The following is a 21,458-nucleotide window of genomic DNA, read 5'->3' as shown; positions in this document are numbered from 1 at the left end:
TATTTGTACTGCTTTTAATATTGATCAGCTGTTTAACTTCATGGTAACAATATGGATTACATAGGATTTTAAAGTGCAATGGTTTTTCTGTCTAGAATGTATTTCACAGTAGGAAGATGATTGCTTAGTCTGAGGAAACAATAGTGAAATTAAATTTCTTGGAAAAGAAGTCATTTACTTTTCCTTTGAAAAATATAGTGGTGTGTCAGGACAGTTTATTGCTTTGTTTGCATAATACCTCAAAAATAGTCAGAAAATTGCTTCTTAACTTTTATCTGTTCTCTGTATGTGTGTACATACACATACACACACGAATTAATTTAGGCTTTACATATTGAAAAGGGGAAATTGGACCTAATTTTTTTTTTTTGTCAACTTATAGGGGTGGCACTGAATCAACAAGACAAGCAACTCAGTTGATCAATGCTCTGATCAAGGATCCAGACAAAGAAATTGATGAACTTATTCCAAAGAATCGTTTGAAAAGCTCCTCAGAAAATTCCAAAATTGGGTCATCAGCACCTACCACCACTGCTGCTAACAGTTCCTTAATGGGCATTAAAATGACGACTCTGTCGTCAGCATCTCAGACTCCACAGCACTCCCTGTGCCTGCCATTTCCTCTGCATCTACTCACAAAACCATTAAGAGCCCAGTGAATAATGTGAGGCCTGCTTTTCCAGTTTCTCTGCCATTAGCATATCCTCCTCCACAGTTTGCACATGCTTTGCTTGCTGCTCAGACTTTCCAGCAGATCCGTCCACCAAGGTTGCCCATGACGCACTTTGGAGGTACTTTTCCACCAGCTCAATCCACGTGGGGTCCTTTTCCTGTCAGGCCTTTGAGCCCTGCCAGAGCTACTAACTCGCCTAAGCCTCACATGGTGCCTCGCCATAGCAATCAGAATAGCAGTGGTTCTCAGGTGCATTCAGCAGGTTCTGTAACTTCAAGGCCAACAACTACAACCAGTTCATCAGCTTCAACAGTGCCTGGTACATCTACAAATGGCAGTCCAAGTTCACCTTCTGTTAGAAGGCAGCTTTTTGTCACAGTTGTGAAGACATCCAATGCCACCACCACAACAGTCACCACCACAGCAAGTAACAACAGCACTGCACCCACAAATGCCACATATCCTATGCCTACTGCCGAAGAACACTACCCAGTATCATCCCCATCTTCCCCATCACCACCAGCCCAGCCAGGAGGGGTTTCTAGAAACAGCCCTTTGGATTGTGGAACAGCATCTTCAAATAAAGGGGCATCTTCCTCTGAACAGGAAGCAGGTAGTCCACCAGTAGTAGAAACAACAAACAGTAGACCTCCAAACAGCAGCAGTTTTTCTGGGAGTTCATCAGTTCATTCTACTCAGCAGCAACCTCCGGGATCTGTTTCTCAGGAGCCAAGACCACCTCTTCAGCAGTCTCAGGTTCCTCCCCCGGAAGTTAGAATGACTGTTCCTCCTTTAGGAACAACAAGTTCTGCTCCAGTGGCGGTGCCTTCTACTGCCCCGGTGACTTACCCTATGCCTCAGACACAAATGGGATGCTCCCAGCCTCTGCCTGTAATGGAACCCCCTGCTATGAGACCACCCTCTCATGGCACAACTGCCCCTCGCAAGAATCCAGCTCCTGTGCAAAATTCATCTGCTGCAGTCCTCAGTGTCAATCACATTCAAAGACCTCACAGTGTCCCCTCTTCTGTCCAGCTACCTTCGACCTTAAGTACACAAAGTGCTTGTCAAAATTCAGTACATCCAGCAAATCAGCCTATTGCTCCCAGTTTCAGTGCCCCCTTACCATCTGGGCCCTTTAGCACATTGTTTGAAAGTAGCCCTACTCCTGCTCATGCCTTCTGGGGAGGATCTGTTGTTTCATCTCAGTCAACACCAGAATCTATGCTATCAGGAAAATCCTCGTATTTGCCAAATTCAGATCCTTTACATCAGTCTGATACTTGCAAAGCTCCAGGGTTTAGACCACCATTACAGAGACCTGCCCAAGTCCCTCAGGTAAGTTTGTATTTTCTGACATTCTGCAGCTGCTCGTTTCTACAAATGATGTTGAAACTCTTGGTTATTTTCTAATATTTTTACTCTGTGACTGGGTCAGATAGACAGATTGTAGTACTAATTCAAATGCTATTGTGAGTATTGAGTGTGTCTAGTATGGCATTATTATTTTTTAAATCTTTTTAGAAGCTGTAATGGATTTTTATCTTAAATTTACTATAAATAAATTTCTTCATCAGGTATATTTTTCTCTCTCAAAATAAAGAAAAGGGGACTTCCCTGGTAGTCCAGTGGTTAAGACTCCACACTCCCAATGCAGGGGGCCCGGGTTCGATCCCTGGTCAGGGAAATAAATCCCACATGCCGCAACTAAGCCCGGGAGCAGCCAAATAAATAAATAAATTTTTTTTTAAATAAATAAAATTTTTTTCAAAAATCTCATATTTTAATTTAATAAGATAATGCCATCAAAAGTTTGCTTTTAGTTCAAATAAAAAATAATTACCAAAGATTTTTAAAATTTGATTTCACTTCCGACTGTCTTTTTTGTTTTAAAAATAATGAGAAAAATATAGAGCTACATAGTTCAATAGGGTAGGCACTAACTATATGTGCTATTTAAATTTAATAAAATTAAAAATTCATCTCAGTCAAGCTGGCCATTTTTAAAATTTTTTCCCGGTTTTGTTGAGATATAATTGATGTACATCACTGTATATGAGTTTAAGGTGTAGAGCATAATGGTTTGACTTACATACATTGTGAGATGATTACGGCAGTAAATTTAGTTAGCATTCATCATCTCCTATAGATGCAATTTTTTAAAAAAAAGAAAAAAGAAAAAATATTTTTCCTTGTGATGAGAGCTCTTAGGATTTAGTCTCTCTTAACCGCTTTCCCATGTATCATACAGTAGTGTTAACTACCGTTACTATGTTGCACATTACATCCCTAATACTTACTTATCTCGTAACTGGAAGTTTGTACCTTTTGACCACCTTCCTCCAATTCCCCCCCACCCCACCTCCACCTCTAGTAACCACAAATCTGATCTCTTTTTCTATGAGTTTGTTTGTTTGAGATTCCACATATAAGTGAGATCATACAGTTTTTGTCTTTCTCTGTCTGTCTTATTTTACTTAGCATAATGCCCTCATGGCCCATCCATTTTGTCAGAAATGGCAGGATTTCCTCGTGGTTTTTTGTGCTTTTTTTATGACTAAATAATATCCCATTGTGTGTGTGTATGTGTGTGGTATATATACATATATGTATACATACCACAGCTTCTTTATCCATTCATCCATGGATGGATACTTAGGTTGTTTCCATGTCTTAGCTATTGTAAATAATGCTGTTACGAACATGGAAGTGTAGGTATCTTTTCGAGTTAGTGTTTTTGTTTCTTTTGGATATAGTTCCAGAAGTGGAATTGCTGGATCATGTGGTAGTTCTATTTTTAGTTTTCTGAGGATTCCCCCATACTGTTTTCCATAGTGGCTGTAGGCTGGTCATATTTCAAGTGCTTCCTTAATAAGCACATAATGGCTGGTAGCTGCAATATTGGAGAGCCCAGATATTGAACACATCTATTAACATAAAAAGTTCTGTTAGACAGTGCTGATATCTAAAGAGGATCTAAAGATCTGGTTTTGAGTGACTGCTTTTTCTTTTTTAACTTTTTACTTTGAAATATTTTTAGATTTATAGAAGAGTTCTTCTATAATTACCCCAATTTCCCCTAATTAAACATTCTTACATAAACACCATATATTTATTAAAACTAAGAAATTAATATTGGTACAGTACAATTAACTGGACTACAGACTTTATTCAGATTCCACAGTTTTTCCAATAATGTTCTTTTTCTGTTGCAGTGTCCAGGATACCAAGTTGCATTTTGAGCTTTGTGTTTTAATATGAATATTTCAAATAATTAAAGATAATTTCATTGAGTTATTTGTAGTGAGGTGGATGGACCTAGAGTCTGTCATACAGAGTGAAGTAATTAGAAAGAGAAAAACAAATACTGTATGTTAACACGTATATATAGAATCGGAAAAAAAATATGATTCTGTAGAACCTAGGATCAGGACAGGAATAAAGACGTAGATGTAGAGAATGGACTTGAGGACACGGGCAAGGGGGAAGGGTAAGCTAGGACGAAGTGAGAGAGTGGCATGGACATATATACACTACCAAATGTAAAATAGATGGCTAGTGGGAAGCAGCCGCATAGCACAGGGAGATCAGCTCGGTGCTTTGTGACCACCTAGAGGGGTGGGATAGGGAGGGAGACGCAAGAGGGAAGAGATATGGGGATATATGTATATGTATAGCTGATTCACTTTGTTATAAAGCAGAAACTAACACACCATTGTAAAGCAGTTATACTCCGATAAAGATGTTAAAAAAAAAAAGTCTACCATTAAAGCAATAACAAAATAAGAATAAATAAAGATAATTTCATGCTAGAGATAGACAAACTATGGTCCATGTGCCAAGTATGGCATACTACCTGATTTTACATTTGTGGTTTTTTTTTAATTGAGTTATAACGATTGTGTAAGATTTAAAAAAAACTTTTTTTTATTTTTAAAAAGAATAATATGTGACACAAAAAATAGTACATTCAGAACTTCCCTGGTGGTCTAGTGGTTAAGCATCCGCCTTCCAGTGCAGGGAATGTGGGTTCAGTTCCTGGTCGGGGAACTAAGATCCCACATGCCACGGGGCAACTAAGTCCTGGTGTTACAACTAGAGAGCCCACCTGCTCTGGAGCCCGTGTGCCACAACTACAGAGAAGCCCGCGTGCCGCAACTAAGACTCGATGCAGCCAAAAATAAATAAATATTTTTAAAAAAAATAGTGCATTCAAATTTCAGTGTTCATAAATAAAAGTTTTATTGAAATACATCTATGTCCATTCATTCACATATTGTGTTATGGCTGCTTCCATGCTCTGCTGACAGCCTAAAACTATTTATTATTTAGCCCTTTACAGAAAGGTTGCCAACTTGTTACGTGTTATTGAAGAGATGACATTCTGGGACTAAAAATTTCTAAATATAATGGGAACTGATTGTTATTTTTACGTATTTCTATAACACATAAATATAATGTAAAGAACATGGTCAGGAAATATTTCCTTGCTGGGGGTTGATTGAAATATTTTCATGTACTTTCAAAAACACTTTCTCTTGAATACTAAATAGAATCAATATAATTTGGTTGTAAAAGCTTCATATGCTAATTAGTACATTGGAAATGCTTTTATTTTTTTCATTTTTTTATTTTTTAAAAATTTTTATTGGAGTATAGTTGATTTACAGTGTTGTGTTAGTTTCAGGTGTACAGCAAAGTGAATCAGTTATACATATACATATATCCACTCTTTTTTAGATTCTTTTCCCATATACGCCATAACAGAGCATTGAGTAGAGTTCCCTGTGCTATACAGTAGGTTCTTATTAGTTATCTATTTTATGTCTAGTAGTGTGTATATGTCAATCCCAATCTCCCAATTTGTCCCTCCCTGCCCCTTACCCCCTGGTAACTGTAAGTTTGTTCTCTACATCTGTAACTCTATTTCTATTTCATAGATAAGTTCATTTGTACTCTTTTTTTAAATTCCACATATAAGCAATATATGATATTTGTCTTTCTCTGTCTGACTTCACTCAGTATGACAATCTCTAGGTCCATTGATGTTGCTGCAAATGGCATTATTTCATTCTTTTTTATGGCTGAGTAATATTCCATTGTATATATGTACCACATCTTCTTTGCCCATTCCTCCGTTGATGGACATTTAGGTTGCTTCCATATCCTGGCTATTGTAAACAGTGCTGCAGTGAACATTAGGGTGCGTGTATCTTTTCGAATTACGGTTTTCTCTGGATATATGCCCAGGAGTGGGATTGCTGGATCATATGGTAGCTCTGCTTTTAGTTTTTTAAGGAACCTCCGTACTGTTCTCCATAGTGGCTGTACCAATTTACATTCCCACCAACAGCGTAGGCCAGTTCCCTTTTCTCCACACCCTCTCCAGCATTTATTGTTTGTAGATTTTTTGATGATGACCATTCTGACCGGTATGAGGTGATACCACATGGTAGTTTTGATTTGCATTTCTCTAATAATTAGTGATGTTGAGCATTTTTTCATGTGATTTTAGCCATCTGTATGTCTTCTTTGAAGAAATGTCTATTTAGATCTTCTGCCCATTTTTTGATTGGGTTGTTTATTTTTTTTGATATTGAGCTGCATGAGCTGTTTGTATATTTTGGGGAGTAATTGGAAATGCTTTTATATTTCAGTTTTGTAAAGTTGGAATTTAGTGAAAATACTTCACTTTTCAAAAAATGTGAAATCTAGGTAATGTGTTAAGAAAGACTAAAATTAAGATTTAGAGAAAAAAGAAATAAATTCTTGTTTTGTGGAAAAGTATAGAAAAAAGATGTGCTCCATCGGGAGGTAAGGTTTTGGGGTGTACACTTGATTAGAGCCAAAATTAGCAATGAAGTTTAACTGAAGAGTCTATCAGAGGGAAGTATTAGATTCAGGTCAACATAGGCATGTTTGCCTTTACAGCTATACCACTATTTCTACACCCTAGAAATTAACATTAATTCAGTAATAGCACCCATTATGTAGTACCATCATCCCAAATATACCCTTTATGCCTGTATGTTTCTTTTTTCTCTCCTTTTGATCCAACCAATCAAGATTCACACATTGCTTTTGGCTATTATGTCTCTTTGATCTCCCACAGTCTAAAACATCTCACCACCTTCTTTTGTTCTTCTTGACATTGAATCCTTTGAAGAGTCCAGTTGTACTGAAGAATGTCCCGCATTTCAGATTCACCCGTTTTCTCAATCTGTGGTTACATTCTGGTTAAACTTTTCTAGCAGGAACATCAGATAGGTAATGTTTGAATCTCACACTGTATTGTATCAGGAGGCACTCAATGACAGATTGTCCTTCTCTTATCTATGGAAAGCATGGCCACTTAGTTAAGATGCTGATTGTCAGATCTCTCTATTATAAAGTATAGCTACAATCTTTTTTTTTCTCCTATAGTTTTTTTCTGGTTTGTTTTTAGTTTTGTGGGGTGTTTTCAGTTTTTTTTTTTTTTTTTTTTTTTAGTAGCACTCTTAAGTTCACAGCAAAATTGAGAGAAAAGTACAGGGGTTTTCCATATACCCCCTGCCTTCACACAGGCATAGCCTCCTTTATTACCAACATCCCACTCCAGAATGGTATTTTTGTTACAGTTGATGAACCTACAGTCACACATCCTTATCAAAGTCTGTAGTTTACATGAGGGTTCATTCTTGGTGCTGTACATTCTGTGGGTTTGAACGAAAGTCTAGTATAGTAACCATTATACTATCATCCAGAGTATTTTCAGTGCCTTAAAAATCCTTTGTGGTTTGCCTCCTCATCCCTCCCTTCCCCATACGTTTTTTAAAGGTAAAATTTTGTACAACTCCTTGGCCACCAAACCTATTTAAATTCTAGTGTTAATATTAAATCTATATGTATTCTATAATAAGTAATAAAATGTCAAAATTAAAATTAAATGTAAAATGTTTTCCTTGGTAATTTCTTTTTTATAGCTATCTTTATAAAATAAAGGGGGAAATAATGAGTGGAATAATGAGTGGAATGACTGGAAGAAGTAAGCAAGGAGAAACTTTTTTAATAATCTAAAATATTTTTGGATATATTAGGGACCTCTTGGAATTTTAGGTTTTTCTAATTATATCTCCTAGGGGTAACTATTATAAATTATGATTATCTTCTACATTATAGGTATTGTCAATATGGACTCACCATATGGTTCTGTAACACCTTCTTCTACACATTTGGGAAACTTTGCCTCAAACCTTTCAGGAGGTCAAATGTATGGACCTAGGGCACCCCTTGGAGGAGCACCCACAGCTGCTAACTAACAGACAACATTTTTCCCCACTTAGTTTGTTGACTCCATGTTCATCAGCATCAAATGGTGAGTAATATACACTGTAGTTCCAGAGGAAGAGTTTGTCTGTATGTTCCCTTAAAGAACAAAAGGTTTTAAGTTTTTCAAAGTTTGGAATTTTTAAGTTTTAAATCTCTTAATAATTTAAATTCTATAAAAATGTAATTTGTATTCATGGCAATCTGAAATCAGGAGGAATTTAAATAGAATTTCCAGGTTTTTAAAGTATTAGAATCAACTTCGGCTCTATCAAACCTAGCATATTATGTTGAAGTTAATTTCTAAGAGGGATCATTTTTTGAGAATAAAAAATCTTGTTGTATCATCTATTGATTTACATTTACTTTCAGGTTTGAGAATATAACTCCCAAGAAGAAAGATTTGTAGCCTTAAAAGTAGTATAAATATCATGTGCTTTTGGTCTACCTTTAAATCTCATCTATTACATAAATAATACAACTGATTTCACATTACCAGATGTGTGTTTTTAACTGTAGTCAGACTTTGAAGCATTGATCAGATTTTTCAAACCAAGGAAGATCATTCATCAACAGGGAATTCAACTCACATTAAGAGAATTCCATAGTGAGGCTATTATTTGTGGTTATTTATTTATTTAGTGAGGAAAAAGGCATCAAATTGCTTTCACCTTGAGGAAATTTTAATAAGAATCCATTTTTTTTAAACTACCAAATTTCTTCTAACAATGTTAGAGCCCAGTTAATAGAGACTGGTTAACTGAATGAAAGAGTAAAAAAAAATTAGTATTTGAGAGATGCATATGAAAGTACATTGCCAGTGAAAGCATGAAGTAAGGTGTAGCATATAGTGAATTTACATATTTATAGTTTTTCTTGTGTTTGTCAAATAACAAGGACTGTCACTTGGAATATTAACTATCCTTGTACAGGTGTCCCTAAGTGAAAAGAAGTGGTTTAAGAAAGAATTCAAAGTGACTGTGATAAAAACATGCCAGAAACAAAGTGAGAAGTATGAAAATAAAGTACAAATGTAAGAAGAAAAAAAGTTTACAGCAGTTCTCATTGAGGATACTTTACCCATCTTTGAAAAAGCTTTAGAAAATTTCTTACGAATCATAATTGAGATAAAGTGAATATAGTATAACATAGCTACTTAGCCTGGCTTATCTAAACATAAGCTATTAACAGAACACTGAAACTAAATATAACTCTAAGGAATAACTGATTATGACATTTTAGTCTTAACTATCTGGCTTATAAGGAAAGGTTATAACCTCAGTTATTTAAAGCTGTATTCAATGCAACATAAATTTCTGTGTACTAGAGGAATATGGATATTTGTTTTATTTATTTAGTTTATTATAAGGAAGATTGATAGGTACATATTGAATGGAAGGTAATTCACTCTGTATTAAAAACTGGCCTGGGCTTTCCTGGTGGCACAGTGGTTAAGAATCCGCCTGCCAATGCAGGGGACACGGGTTCGAGCCCTGGTCCGGGAAGATCCCACGTGCCGCGGAGCAACTAAGCCCGTGCACCACAACTACTGAGCCTGTGCTCTAGAGCCCATGAGCCACAACTACTGAAGTCCGCGTGCCTAGAGCCCATGCTCTGCAACAGGAGAAGCCAACGCAATGAGAAGCCTGCACACTGCAACCAAGAGTAGCCCCCGCTTGCTGCAGCTAGAGAAATAGAGAAAGCCTGCGCACAGCAACGAAGACCCAACGCAGCCAAAAATAAATAAATTTATTTTAAAAGTTGGCCCCAAAAAAAGGGGGAATTCCCTGGCAGTCCAGTGGTTAGGACTCCGAGCTTCCATTGCCAGGGGCACAGGTTCAATTCCTCGTCAGGGAACTGAGATCCCGCAAGCCGCGCCACGTGGTGATATATAATTGTACTCTTAGAAAATAAAGTTACAAGTACTACAAAATTTTAAATGCATAAAGATGTCTGGTATATAATTAATATACCAAGCTAAATATTTTTTGTATAATTAAAAATTAGTTGGAAGATATAATGAAAATATAGTAAGAGTAAAGTTAAAATACTTGGGAATTTACATTAAAAATGTGTAACCGGGGGCTTCCCTGGTGGCGCAGTTGTTGAGAATCTGCCTGCTAATGCAGGGTACACGGGTTCAAGCCCTGGTCCGGGAAGATCCCACATGCCGTGGAGCAACTGGGCCCGTGAGCCACAACTACTGAGCCTGCGCGTCCAGAGCCTGTGCTCCACAACAAGAAAGGCCGCGACAGTGAGAGGCCCGCGCACCGCGATGAAGAGTGGCCCCCACTCGCTGCAACTAGAGAGGGCCCTCGCACAGAAACGAAGACCCAACAAAGCCAAAAATAAAAAATAAATAAAAATGTGTAACCTGTATGTGATTAAAATTTTTAAATGCATTAAGGGACACAAATGAACCATTTAATGAACAAAAGGCATGCCATGTTCTTGAGCAGAAATATGTAGTATCACAAAGATATCAAGTCTCCCTAAGTTAATCTGTAAAATAATGCGCATAAAACCCACAGGACTTTTGGAAGGAGAAGGGCAAATAAACAAACAGGTTCCATTCTGTACAATAAAAAATCAACAAGAAGGAAGAGTGAGAGTAGGAGTGTTTTTTTTGTTTGTTTGTTTGTTGTTGTTGTTTTTTGAGGACCTATCTGCTTTAAAAATTTTTGTTTAATTTTTTTTTATTTTTAACTTTTTATTTTACGTTGGAGTATAGCCGATTAACAATGTTGTGATAGTTTCAGGTGCACAGCAAAGCGACTCAGCCATACATATACATGTATCCATTCTCCCCCAGACTCCAGACTTCCCTGGAGGTCCAGTGGTTAAAACTCCAGCTTCCACTGCAATGGGCATGGGTTCGGGTTTGACCCCTGGTTGGGGAACTAAGATCCCACGTGCCGCATGGTGCTGCCAATAAATAAATAAATAAAAATAAAAATAAAAGTTGAGCCCCACCAATGGATCATTGAAGAAATCAAAGAGGAAATAAAAAAATACCTAGAGACAAATGAAAACAAAAACACGATGATCCAAAATCTGTGGGACACAACAAAAGTAGTTCTAAGAGGGAAGTTTATAGAAATACAATCTTACCTCAGGAAACAAGAAAAACTACTATGAAAATATATTGTAAGCTATAAGAATTAAGAGAATGTTGTACTGTTTCTTGACTATACAGAATAATTAATGGCTCTAAATAGAAGTCCCAAGGTAGATTCGAATTTATGTTATAAAAGTAGCATTTCAAATCAATGTAGTAAACATGGCTTATTTTATAAATGGTACTGGGATATCTCGGCTACTATCTGAAAAAAATAAAGTATAATCTTTAGTGCATATTTTACATGAAAGAAACTTCAGATGCATCAAAAATTTAAATGCAATAATGGGAATACTAAAAGTAGTCGAAGTATACTGTGAGGAGATTTTGTATGACAGATTTTAATGGGGAGAGCCTTACTAAGTATGATAACAAAATCCGAACACAAATAAAGAGAAAGATCCACACATTTGTTCACAACAATAAAAAAGCTTCTGAACTGCTAACGGGGGTGGAGGGAGAGGGGAACAGGGGAGGTGAGTGGCACCCAGTAAACAAGATCAGAAGGCAAGTAACAAAATGGAAGTAAAATTTGTGAATAATGATACAGAGAAACAACGAATTGCCTTAATATATAGAGATCTCTTGTAAATCAATAAGAGAAAAGACCAGTAACCGGTAGGAAAATGAGCAAAAGAGAAAAACAGAATATTTCTGCAAAGCCTCTTAATCATAAGGATGTTCAATACAACTGAGTCTGAATAGAAATGAAAAATACAACCAGATATTTTTCACCTACCATAATCGCACCTAGCCTAAAAGTGAAAAACGTTTGATAGGGTGTTGGCCATGGTGGGGAGAAACAGGTACCCCAATCTTTGTAATGCTCTAGAAATGTAAGCAAAATGTCAACAAAATGTAAGACACCTCCTCTTTGTCCTCACAATACCACTTCTAGGGATTTATACCCCAGATAGATCCCCTTATGTGTGAAATGATGTATGTACAAAGATATTTATCACAGTACTATTTGAAATAGCAAAAGAGAGGACGTGACCCAAATGTGCTAAATAAATTCTCGTACCTCCAGACAATGAAAGACGATGCAGCCATTTAAAAAGAAAGAGGCGACTGGATGGGACCTGATATGTTAGCAGCCCCCAAGGGATGTTGCAAAATAATAAAAGTAGGATGAAGGACGCCACGAATAGCAGAGAAGTGTGTAGTTACCTATGGGCCTGTCCACATATGGGATGCTCTGGGGGGCACATGGAGACCTGTTGGCAGTGAGCCCGAGGGAGGGGACCTGCTTGGCTTGAGCCAGGAGTGAGGAGACCACTTTCTGAATCTATAATATGCACATACTGTTTTTAAAAATAAATAATGTTTAAAGCCCTTGACTTTGTTCTTTTCTTTAATGCAATCTTGAAGGGAGAAAAGAGAGTTTAAAAGGCAAATAGTATTAGGGAGATACAGCCAGAGACCCGAAAAGTAAATGTTACCTTTTCTGCTTCTCATCCACACAACTACATGTTCAAAAAATAATATTTAAATGAGTTTTCTGCATAACAACTATATCCCTGTGACCGTAGGGAGATTGCCCCTCCTCTGCTGGCCTCAGTTCCTGCATTTTTATAATGAGATCATTGGACTGGATGCTCTGCAAGTTCCCTCCAGCTCCAGAATTCTATAAAACACTACCCTGGTCTTTCCCTGAGGTCATTTTATTAACTTGCTTCAACATTAGCCCACAAATTAGGGATTACCAGCTGCGGACTATTGCTTGAAACTTCCTCTTCATTTAAATAAAATGGTTCCCTTATCAACCTTTCTCTTAAAGCCAAGCTTATAGGAACAGACTCTATCTGTGTATCTTTTTTTTACTAACAAAGCCTGTTTTCGTATACAACCCAATTTATACCATTGTCTGTTTTCTAAAAGCCAGTCTTCCTTCTGGTTCAAACAATGCCTAACCGAAATTTAAAACATGGCAAACTTTACATCCAAAGGGGAGGAATGAAGTAGTTTCACTTCATAGGTTTTTTTTTTAAGGCAGGACAATGCTCAGGAAAGAATTTTTCACTTCCGGTTAACAATCAATTTGCAAAATCGTCCTCTGTTCTCTTTTCTGAAAGGCACAGGGGGCCTAGGATATGCTTCTCCACTGGACCAGAGTGGTTTCTAAAAAGTGGGTCTGTTTCCAGGGGCCTATTTAGCCAGTGGGTTCATCACCCGAAACCTCAGGCCCCCTTTCATCATTCCTGCTTGATCCTGCCTTTTGATAATTTCTAGTAAAGCACTGTTGTCTTATTTTCTGCTTTAGTGACAAGCTTAAGGGAGAGTTTCTTAAGTCACTTGACCAAAATACATTCTGGAGCATGGAAAGAACATAGTTTCTTTGTTTTTTGGGGTTTTTTTTCGCAAAAGGATTACTTGGATTCAAAATCTTGTTCACTGACTTGTTAATCGTGATGTAGTGACATGACAAATTTCTCAGCCTGTTAGAGGCTTTAATTTCTTTTTCACAAAATGTAAAGAATAACACCTACCTTGCAAGGTTTTTTGCAAAGATTCTAAAAAATACGTAGTATGTAAAATAGATAATATATGTAACATGAACAGTGTATATTGTATATATATAATTGTCAATGAAAAAATATTGCCTGCCATATCAGTAAACAAAGGATGTTGCAGCCATCAAGCCATCACATTATAGCCGCCCCAAGAGTGAACCCTGAGGAAACTCAGGATGGAAACAGGATGCCCTCCATCTAGCAGTCAACTGCCACAGCCTCCCCTGATGGTGCACCCCGAGGGAACTCAGGATGAGAAAGCACAGGATACTGGCCCACATAGCTGAGGTGCATATCAAAGGAAGGATTTCAGTGAGCCCAGACTTTTGCATCGTCCCATACATAGAAAAACACTAAAAATTCATTAACTCGAGATGTCTGGTTTTCTTTAATTAACAGTAATCTTTCGATGTTCCGATTACCTGGTCTTTGTTGAAAAAACTCCTATAGTTGATGGCTCCTCCCTCTCCTTTTTGGATCAGTCCCTCAGAGAGAGCTGAGAGGCTGTGTCCCAGGCTTAAGTCCTCAGTTTTGCCACCAAATAAAACATATTTCTCAACTTTGAGGTTGTGCATTTTTTTCAGTCAACATAATATATATGTTAAATATACATATATATAATATATATACACAAATATACATATATATTAGTGTAGGGGGTAAAAACATGGACTTTTCCTTGTTATTTAACCACTCTGAACCTCAGTTTCCATTTCAGCAAAATAGACATATTAACAGGTCCTAAATCACAGTGTTGTCAGAAGGGCTAAACACACATAAAGCATGTACCCACTGTCTGGCAAACAGTAGGAGCTCAACAAATGTTGTCCAATGGCAAGGCAGCCCTCAAGATACCAGCGGTCAGTACATGGTGGGTATTATGATTATTGTTCATTTCTTTCAGGGGCAATCTGGAAGCCCAGAGGCAGAGGTTTGGAAGAATTTTAGGGGTCCACACAATACACCCAGGAGGGAACAACACAGATCCCCTGAGTGGGGTTCAGGGAGCACCTCAGCAGCCCTGGCTCTTCCTGCTCTCTCAGTTGGGAGGGTCTCAATGCTGGGCTTTGTATTTTCAAAAGATGGCCCGGGCCTTCTTCATAGAAGAGGAGGTGACAGACAGCATGATGATGGCTGATGAAAGTGTGGGATGATGAGCGGAGAGACAGCTTATACCAGAAACATCAATACTCAACCAATGCCTGGCTCTACTTCCTCACCTGTTTATTGATGACTAGGCTTTATCTAGTTTCAGGACTAGAGTAAAACACAAGGATTCGAAAAAGAGTCACAGATGTAGAAAACAAACTTACGGTTACCAGGGGGGGAAAGTGGGGAGGGGAGAGGGATAAATTGGGAGATTGGGATTGACATATACACAACACTACCTATAGAATAGATTACTAATCAGGACGTACTGTATAGCACAGGGAACTCTACTCAGTACTCTGTAATGACCTGTATGGGAAAAGAATCTAAAAAAGAGTGGATTATATGTATATGTATAACTGATTCACTTTGCTGTACACCCGGAACTAACACAACATTGTAAATCAACTATACTCCAATAAAAATTTTTAAAAAACACACACAAGGATTCTCCAAAGATCTTATGTTTGGACCTGATTCTTAGATCTTCTGGGAATTGGGGGTGGGAGGAGAGAGAGTAAAGGAAACAGTGGGGTGGGGCGGGGGGACGTGCATAGGGAAATGAGCGCTTCATGGTGGAAGCACTGAAGCACCACAAAAGGAGTTCCATCAATCCTGGAGAAATCCCCTCAAGTCCCCTCCAGGAAAACTTCAAAACTCAGGACTGTCGAGTCAGCGTACCTGAAAAAAACACAGCAGATGGACATCAGGACCCCGTTGGGATCCTGCAGCTCCATGGCTGTGGCCCCAGCAGTTTTGAGGGCAAACAGCTCACTCCAGAGTATTGATCCAGCCACAGCAAGGTGCAATCTGCTTAAACAAACAAACAAAAAAGTCTGTTTGAGAAATAGACCCACAGACACAGAAAACAAAATTACGGTTACCGAAGGGGAAAGGGTGAGGGGAGGGATAAATTAGGAGTGTGGGATTAACAGAGACACACAGATATATATGTAAAATAGATGAACAACAGGGTCCTACTGTAGAGCACAGTATTACTGTGCTCAATATTACTCAATATCTTGCAATAAACGATAATGAAAAAGAATCTGGAAAAGTATATATGTATGTATGTATACGTATGTATGTGTGTATGCATAACTGAATCACTTTGCTGTACACCTGAAACCACCAACAATGTAAATCAACCATTCTTCAATTTAAAAAAATTAAAAATAATTTAAGTCTGTGTATGTACAGCAACCCTACCCCGTCAAGCCGGGAAGACGAACAGCAGTTAAGTGTAGCCAGAGGCAACCCACCACATTGTCCCCAGCACCGCAACTCCAGACATGGTCAGAAGCCTTTTACTGCCTGAGCGTTTTAGCACATGAGGGGGAAGCTTTTCAACTCAATTAGCATTCAATGGTCCAGATGCTCAATCACAGGGATCAGCTGTGAAGTTACTAAAGCCATTACCAGGGGCTGGAGTCGCCAGTTGAGTTTGAAATGTCAGTGCCTTTCCCCTGACACCACCTCCCCTCTTCCCACTGTCCCTCCCAATCAGAGGTCCTGATAATTTGGTAACCTTTCACAACAGCAGGGGGTCATCCTTCAGTCTTGGGATCAGGGACTTTGAACTACCCAAGGAGTCAATTACAGCTTGGCTCTGTCCCTGGGAAAATAAAGCAGCATCCGAGAGGTGGAAGGAATTGGGGTCCTGGGCAACGCGGGAATGTGAGTTCCGAGGTGCCTTCTCCCAGATGGTGCCTGCATCCCACCAAAGCTTCCGAGGAGACCACAGCCTGTAGGGGTAGAAAGAAGAGCCTGGGAAGACCCAGCTCAAGGTTACTATAAGCAAAAGAGAATATGAATGGAGAATTGTCTCGAATTAGAGGAGGATTGCAGGAATGTAACCCTTTGTATTCTAAAGATCTGAGAGTGAATTGGTAGGTAGGTAGGACCTTGGCTAGTTGTTAATCAATACCCATTGGCCCTTTCTCTTTGCTGCATCCAGATTCCCTTCTACAGCCCCCTTGCCTCTGGGTGGGGCCCTGTGACGAGCCCTGACCAGTGGACCATGCGCAGAAGTGGCTCTGTCCTCTCTGGGCAGAAGAGGCCAAGAGCGTGCGTGCCTTCTCCAAGCTCCCTTCTTCCAGCGCGGGGCTCTGAGGACCTGAGGAAGGTGATGCCACAATGTTGAAGGACCCTGAGTCCCTCACATCTGCAAAGAACAGAGTCTCCCACTCCAACCCTAGCCAGTAAATCGAGCAAAAAATAAAACTTTAACCTGTATGGATGAAGAATGTCGCCTGCCCTATCAGTCAACAGAGTGTTGCAGCCATCAAGCCATCATCAGCCATGGCAGCCATCCCCGATGGTGCACCCGGAGGGGATTCAGGATGGAGAAAAGCAGGATGCTGGCTCTAGATAGTTAAAATGCACATCAAAGGAAGGATTCCAATGAGCCCAGACTCCTGCCTCTTCCCATACATAGAAAAATGCTAAATTCATTAACTTGAGATGTCTGGTTTTTCTTTAATTAACAGTAATCTTTTGATGTTCCGACTACCTGGTTGTTTTGGGGTTTTATGTTTTGTTTTGTTTTGTTTTTGCAAAACTCCTATATGTCCTGGTTCCTCCCTTCCCTCGTCAGTGCAATCTCTCAGAGCGATCTGACACTGCCTCCCGGGCTTAAGTCCTCAGCAAGTCCACCAAAAAAAAGATGATTCTCAACTTTTAGTTGTGCATTTTTTTCAGTCAACACCTGCTAAGCCACTGAGATTTTAGGTTGTTAGTACAGCTACCATCAATTATCCTGACTGACAAAATGACATAATCAGAATTACAAACAAAAATATCCATCATATATATATATATATTTATAAACAACAAAATAACTGAATTAACTGTCCAAAAAAGGGAGCTGGTTAAATAAAGGATGGTACACGATACAGCTGTTAAGACACGTCTTTAAAATGATGCTAATGACATGGGGATACGATAAAAAGTGAACTTATTTTTTTTTATGCTGCAGAGTAGTAACCAAAAAGTAATTGTAAAATAATTTAAGTACTTTGCTTAGAGTCTTTGAAGGGGATTTATGGATCACAGATTTTTTTTTTTTTAATTATTTATTTATTTATTTATTTATTTATTTTTGGCTGCGTTGGGTCTTTTTTTTTTTTTTTTAAACATCTTTATTGAAGTATAATTGCTTTACAATGGTGTGTTAGCTTCTGCTTTATAACAAAGTGAATCAGTTATACATATACATATGTCCCCATATCTCATCCCTCTTGCATCTCCCTCCCTCCCACCATCCCTATCCCACCCCTCTAGGTGGTCACAAAGCACCGAGCTGATCTCCCTGTGCTATGCGGCTGCTTCCCACTAGCTATCTATTTTACATTTGGTAGTGTATATATGTCCATGACACTCTCTCACCCTGTCACATCTCACCCCTCCCCCTCCCCATATCCTCAAGTCCATTCTCTAGTAGGTCTGTGTCTTTATTCCCATCTTGCCACTAGGTTCTTCATGACCTTTTTTTTTAAATTTTTTTTTCCTTAGATTCCATATATATGTGTTAGCATACTGTATTTCTTTTTCTCTTTCTGACTTACTTCACTCTGTATGACAGACTCTAACTCCATCCACCTCATTACAAATACCTCCATTTCATTTCTTTTTATGGCTGAGTAATATTCCATTGTATATATGTGCCACATCTTCTTTATCCATTCATCCGATGATGGACACCTAGGTTGCTTCCATGTCCTGGCTATTGTAAACAGAGCTGCAATGAATATTTTGGTACATGACTCTTTCTGAATTATGGTTTTCTCAGGGTATATGCCCAGTAGTGGGATTGCTGGGTCGTATGGTAGTTCTATTTTTATTTTTTTAAGGAACCTCCATACTGTTCTCCATAGTGGCTGTATCAATTTACATTCCCACCAACAGTGCAAGAGTGTTCCCTTTTCTCCACACCCTCTCCAGCATTTATTGTTTCTAGATTTTTTGATGATGGCCATTCTAACCGGTGTGAGATGATACCTCATTGTAGTTTTGATTTGCATTTCTCTAATGATTAATGATGTTGAGCATTCTTTCATGTGTCTGTTGGCAATCTGTATATCTTCTTTGGAGAAATGTCTATTTAGGTCTTCTGCCCATTTTTGGATTGGGTTGTTCGTTTTTTTGTTATTGAGCTGCATGAGCTGCTTATAAATCTTGGAGATTAATCCTTTGTCAGTTGCTTCATTTGCAAATATTTTCTCCCATTCTGAGGGTTGTCTTTTGGTCTTGTTTATGGTTTCCTTTGCTGTGCAAAAGCTTTTAAGTTTCATTAGGTCCCATTTGTTTATTTGTGTTTTTATTTCCATTTCTCTAGGAGCTGGGTCAAAAAGGATCTTGCTGTGATTTATGTCATAGAGTGTTCTGCCTATGTTTTCCTCTAAGAGTTTGATAGTGTCTGGCCTTACACTTAGGTCTTTAATCCATTTTGAGTTTATTTTTGTGTATGGTGTCAGGGAGTGTTCTAATTTCATACTTTTACATGTACCTGTCCAATTTTCCCAGCACCACTTATTGAAGAGGCTGTCTTTTCTCCACTGTATATGCTTGCCTCCTTTATCAAAGATAAGGTGACCATATGTGTGTGGGCTTATCTCTGGGCTTTCTATCCTGTTCCATTGATCTATATTTCTGTTTTTGTGCCAGTACCAAACTGTCTTGATTACTGTAGCTTTGTAATATAGTCTGAAGTCAGGGAGCCTGATTCCTCTGGCTCCATTTTTCGTTCTCAAGATTGCTTTGGCTATTCGGGGTCTTTTGTGTTTCCATACAAATTGTGAAATTTTTTGTTCTAGTTCTGTGAAAAATGCCAGTGGTAGTTTGATAGGGATTGCATTGAATCTGTAGATTGCTTTGGGTAGCAGAGTCATTTTCACAATGTTGATTCTTCCAATCCAAGAACATGGTATATCTCTCCATCTATTTGTATCATCTTTAATTTCTTTCATCAGTGTCCTATAATTTTCTGCATACAGGTCTTTTGTCTCCTTAGGTAGGTTTATTCCTAGATATTTTATTCTTTTTGTTGCAATGGTAAACGGGAGTGTTTTCTTAATTTCACTTTCAGATTTTTCATCATTAGTATACAGGAATGCAAGAGATTTCTGTGCATTAATTTTGTATCCTGCTACTTTACCAAATTCATTGATTAGCTCTAGTAGTTTTCTGGTAGCATCTTTTGGATTCTCTATGTATAGTATCATGTCATCTGCAAACAGTGACAGCTTTACTTCTTCTTTTCCGATTTGGATTCCTTTAATTTCTTTTTCTTCTCTGATTGCTGTGGCTAACACTTCCAAAACTATGTTGAATAATAGTGGTGAGAGTGGGCAACCTTGTCTTGTTCCTGATCTTAGTGGAAATGGTTTCAGTTTTTCACCATTGAGGACAATGTTGGCTGTGGGTTTGTCATATATGGCCTTTATTATGTTGAGGAAAGTTCCCTCTATGCCTACTTTCTGCAGGACTTTTATCATAAATGGGTGTTGAATTTTGTCGAAAGCTTTCTCTGCATCTATTGAGATGATCATATGGTTTTTCTCCTTCAATTTGTTAATATGATGTATCACGTTGATTGATTTGCGTATATTGAAGAATCCTTGCATTCCTGGAATAAACCCCACTTGATCATGGTGTATAATCCTTTTAATGTGCTGTTGGATTCTGTTTGCTAGTATTTTGTTGAGGATTTTTGCATCTATGTTCATCAGTGATATTGGCCTGTAGTTTTCTTTCTTTGTGACATCTTTGTCTGGTTTTGGTATCAGGGTGATGGTGCCCTCGTAGAATGAGTTTGGGAGTGTTCCTCCCTCTGCAATATTTTGGAAGAGTTTGAGAAGGATAGGTGTTAGCTCTTCTCTAAATGTTTGATAGAATTCGCCTGTGAAGCCATCTGGTCCTGGGCTTTTGTGTGTTGGAAGATTTTTAATCACAGTTTCAATTTCAGTGCTTGTGATTGGTCTGTTCATATTTTCTATTTCTTCCTGGTTCAGTCTTGGCAGGTTGTGCATTTCTAAGAATCTGTCCATTTCTTCCAGGTTGTCCATTTTATTGGCATAGAGTTGCTTGTAGTAATCTCTCATGATCGTTTGTATTTCTGCAGTGTCAGTGGTTACTTCTCCTTTTTCATTTCTAATTCTATTAATTTGAGTCTTCTCCCTTTTTCTTTTGATGAGTCTGGCTAATGGTTTATCAATTTTGTTTATCTTCTCAAAGAACCAGCTTTTAGTTTCATTGATTTTTGCTATTGTTTCCTTCATTTCTTTTTCATTTATTTCTGATCTGATCTTTATGATTTCTTTCCTTCTGCTAGCTTTGGGGTTTTTTTGTTCTTCTTTCTCTAATTGCTTTAGGTGCAAGGTTAGGTTGTTTATTCGAGATGTTTCCTGTTTCTTGATGTAGGCTTGTATTGCTATAAACTTCCCTCTTAGAACTGCTTTTGCTGCATCCCATAGGTTTTGGATCGTCGTGTCTCCATTGTCATTTGTTTCTAGGTATTTTTTGATTTCCCCTTTGATTTCTTCAGTGATCACTTCGTTATTAAGTAGTGTATTGTGTAACCTCCATGTGTTTGTATTTTTTACAGATCTTTTCCTGTAATTGATATCTAGTCTCATAGCGTTGTGGTCGGAAAAGATACTTGATACGATTTCAATTTTCTTAAATTTACCAAGGCTTGATT

General features: G+C 38.2%; 1 protein-coding gene across 1 annotated transcript in view; it reads left to right on the top strand.

Moving 5' to 3' along the window:
* LOC133099108 (ankyrin repeat domain-containing protein 17-like) overlaps positions 1 to 8,020 on the top strand; it is a 75,303-nt gene extending 67,283 nt beyond the window's left edge. Inside the window, 3 exon segments of the mRNA XM_061202572.1 lie at positions 383 to 591; positions 594 to 2,011; positions 7,832 to 8,020. Of these exon segments, the coding sequence (XP_061058555.1) occupies positions 383 to 591; positions 594 to 2,011; positions 7,832 to 7,867 (1,663 nt within the window). The 3' untranslated portion in view covers positions 7,868 to 8,020.
* Positions 8,021 to 21,458: the final 13,438 nt, after the last annotated feature.

The sequence above is a fragment of the Eubalaena glacialis genome, chromosome 10 (assembly GCF_028564815.1).
Source record: "Eubalaena glacialis isolate mEubGla1 chromosome 10, mEubGla1.1.hap2.+ XY, whole genome shotgun sequence".
NCBI lineage: Eukaryota > Metazoa > Chordata > Mammalia > Artiodactyla > Balaenidae > Eubalaena > Eubalaena glacialis.
This window is presented reverse-complemented; position numbering and strand designations above follow the sequence as displayed.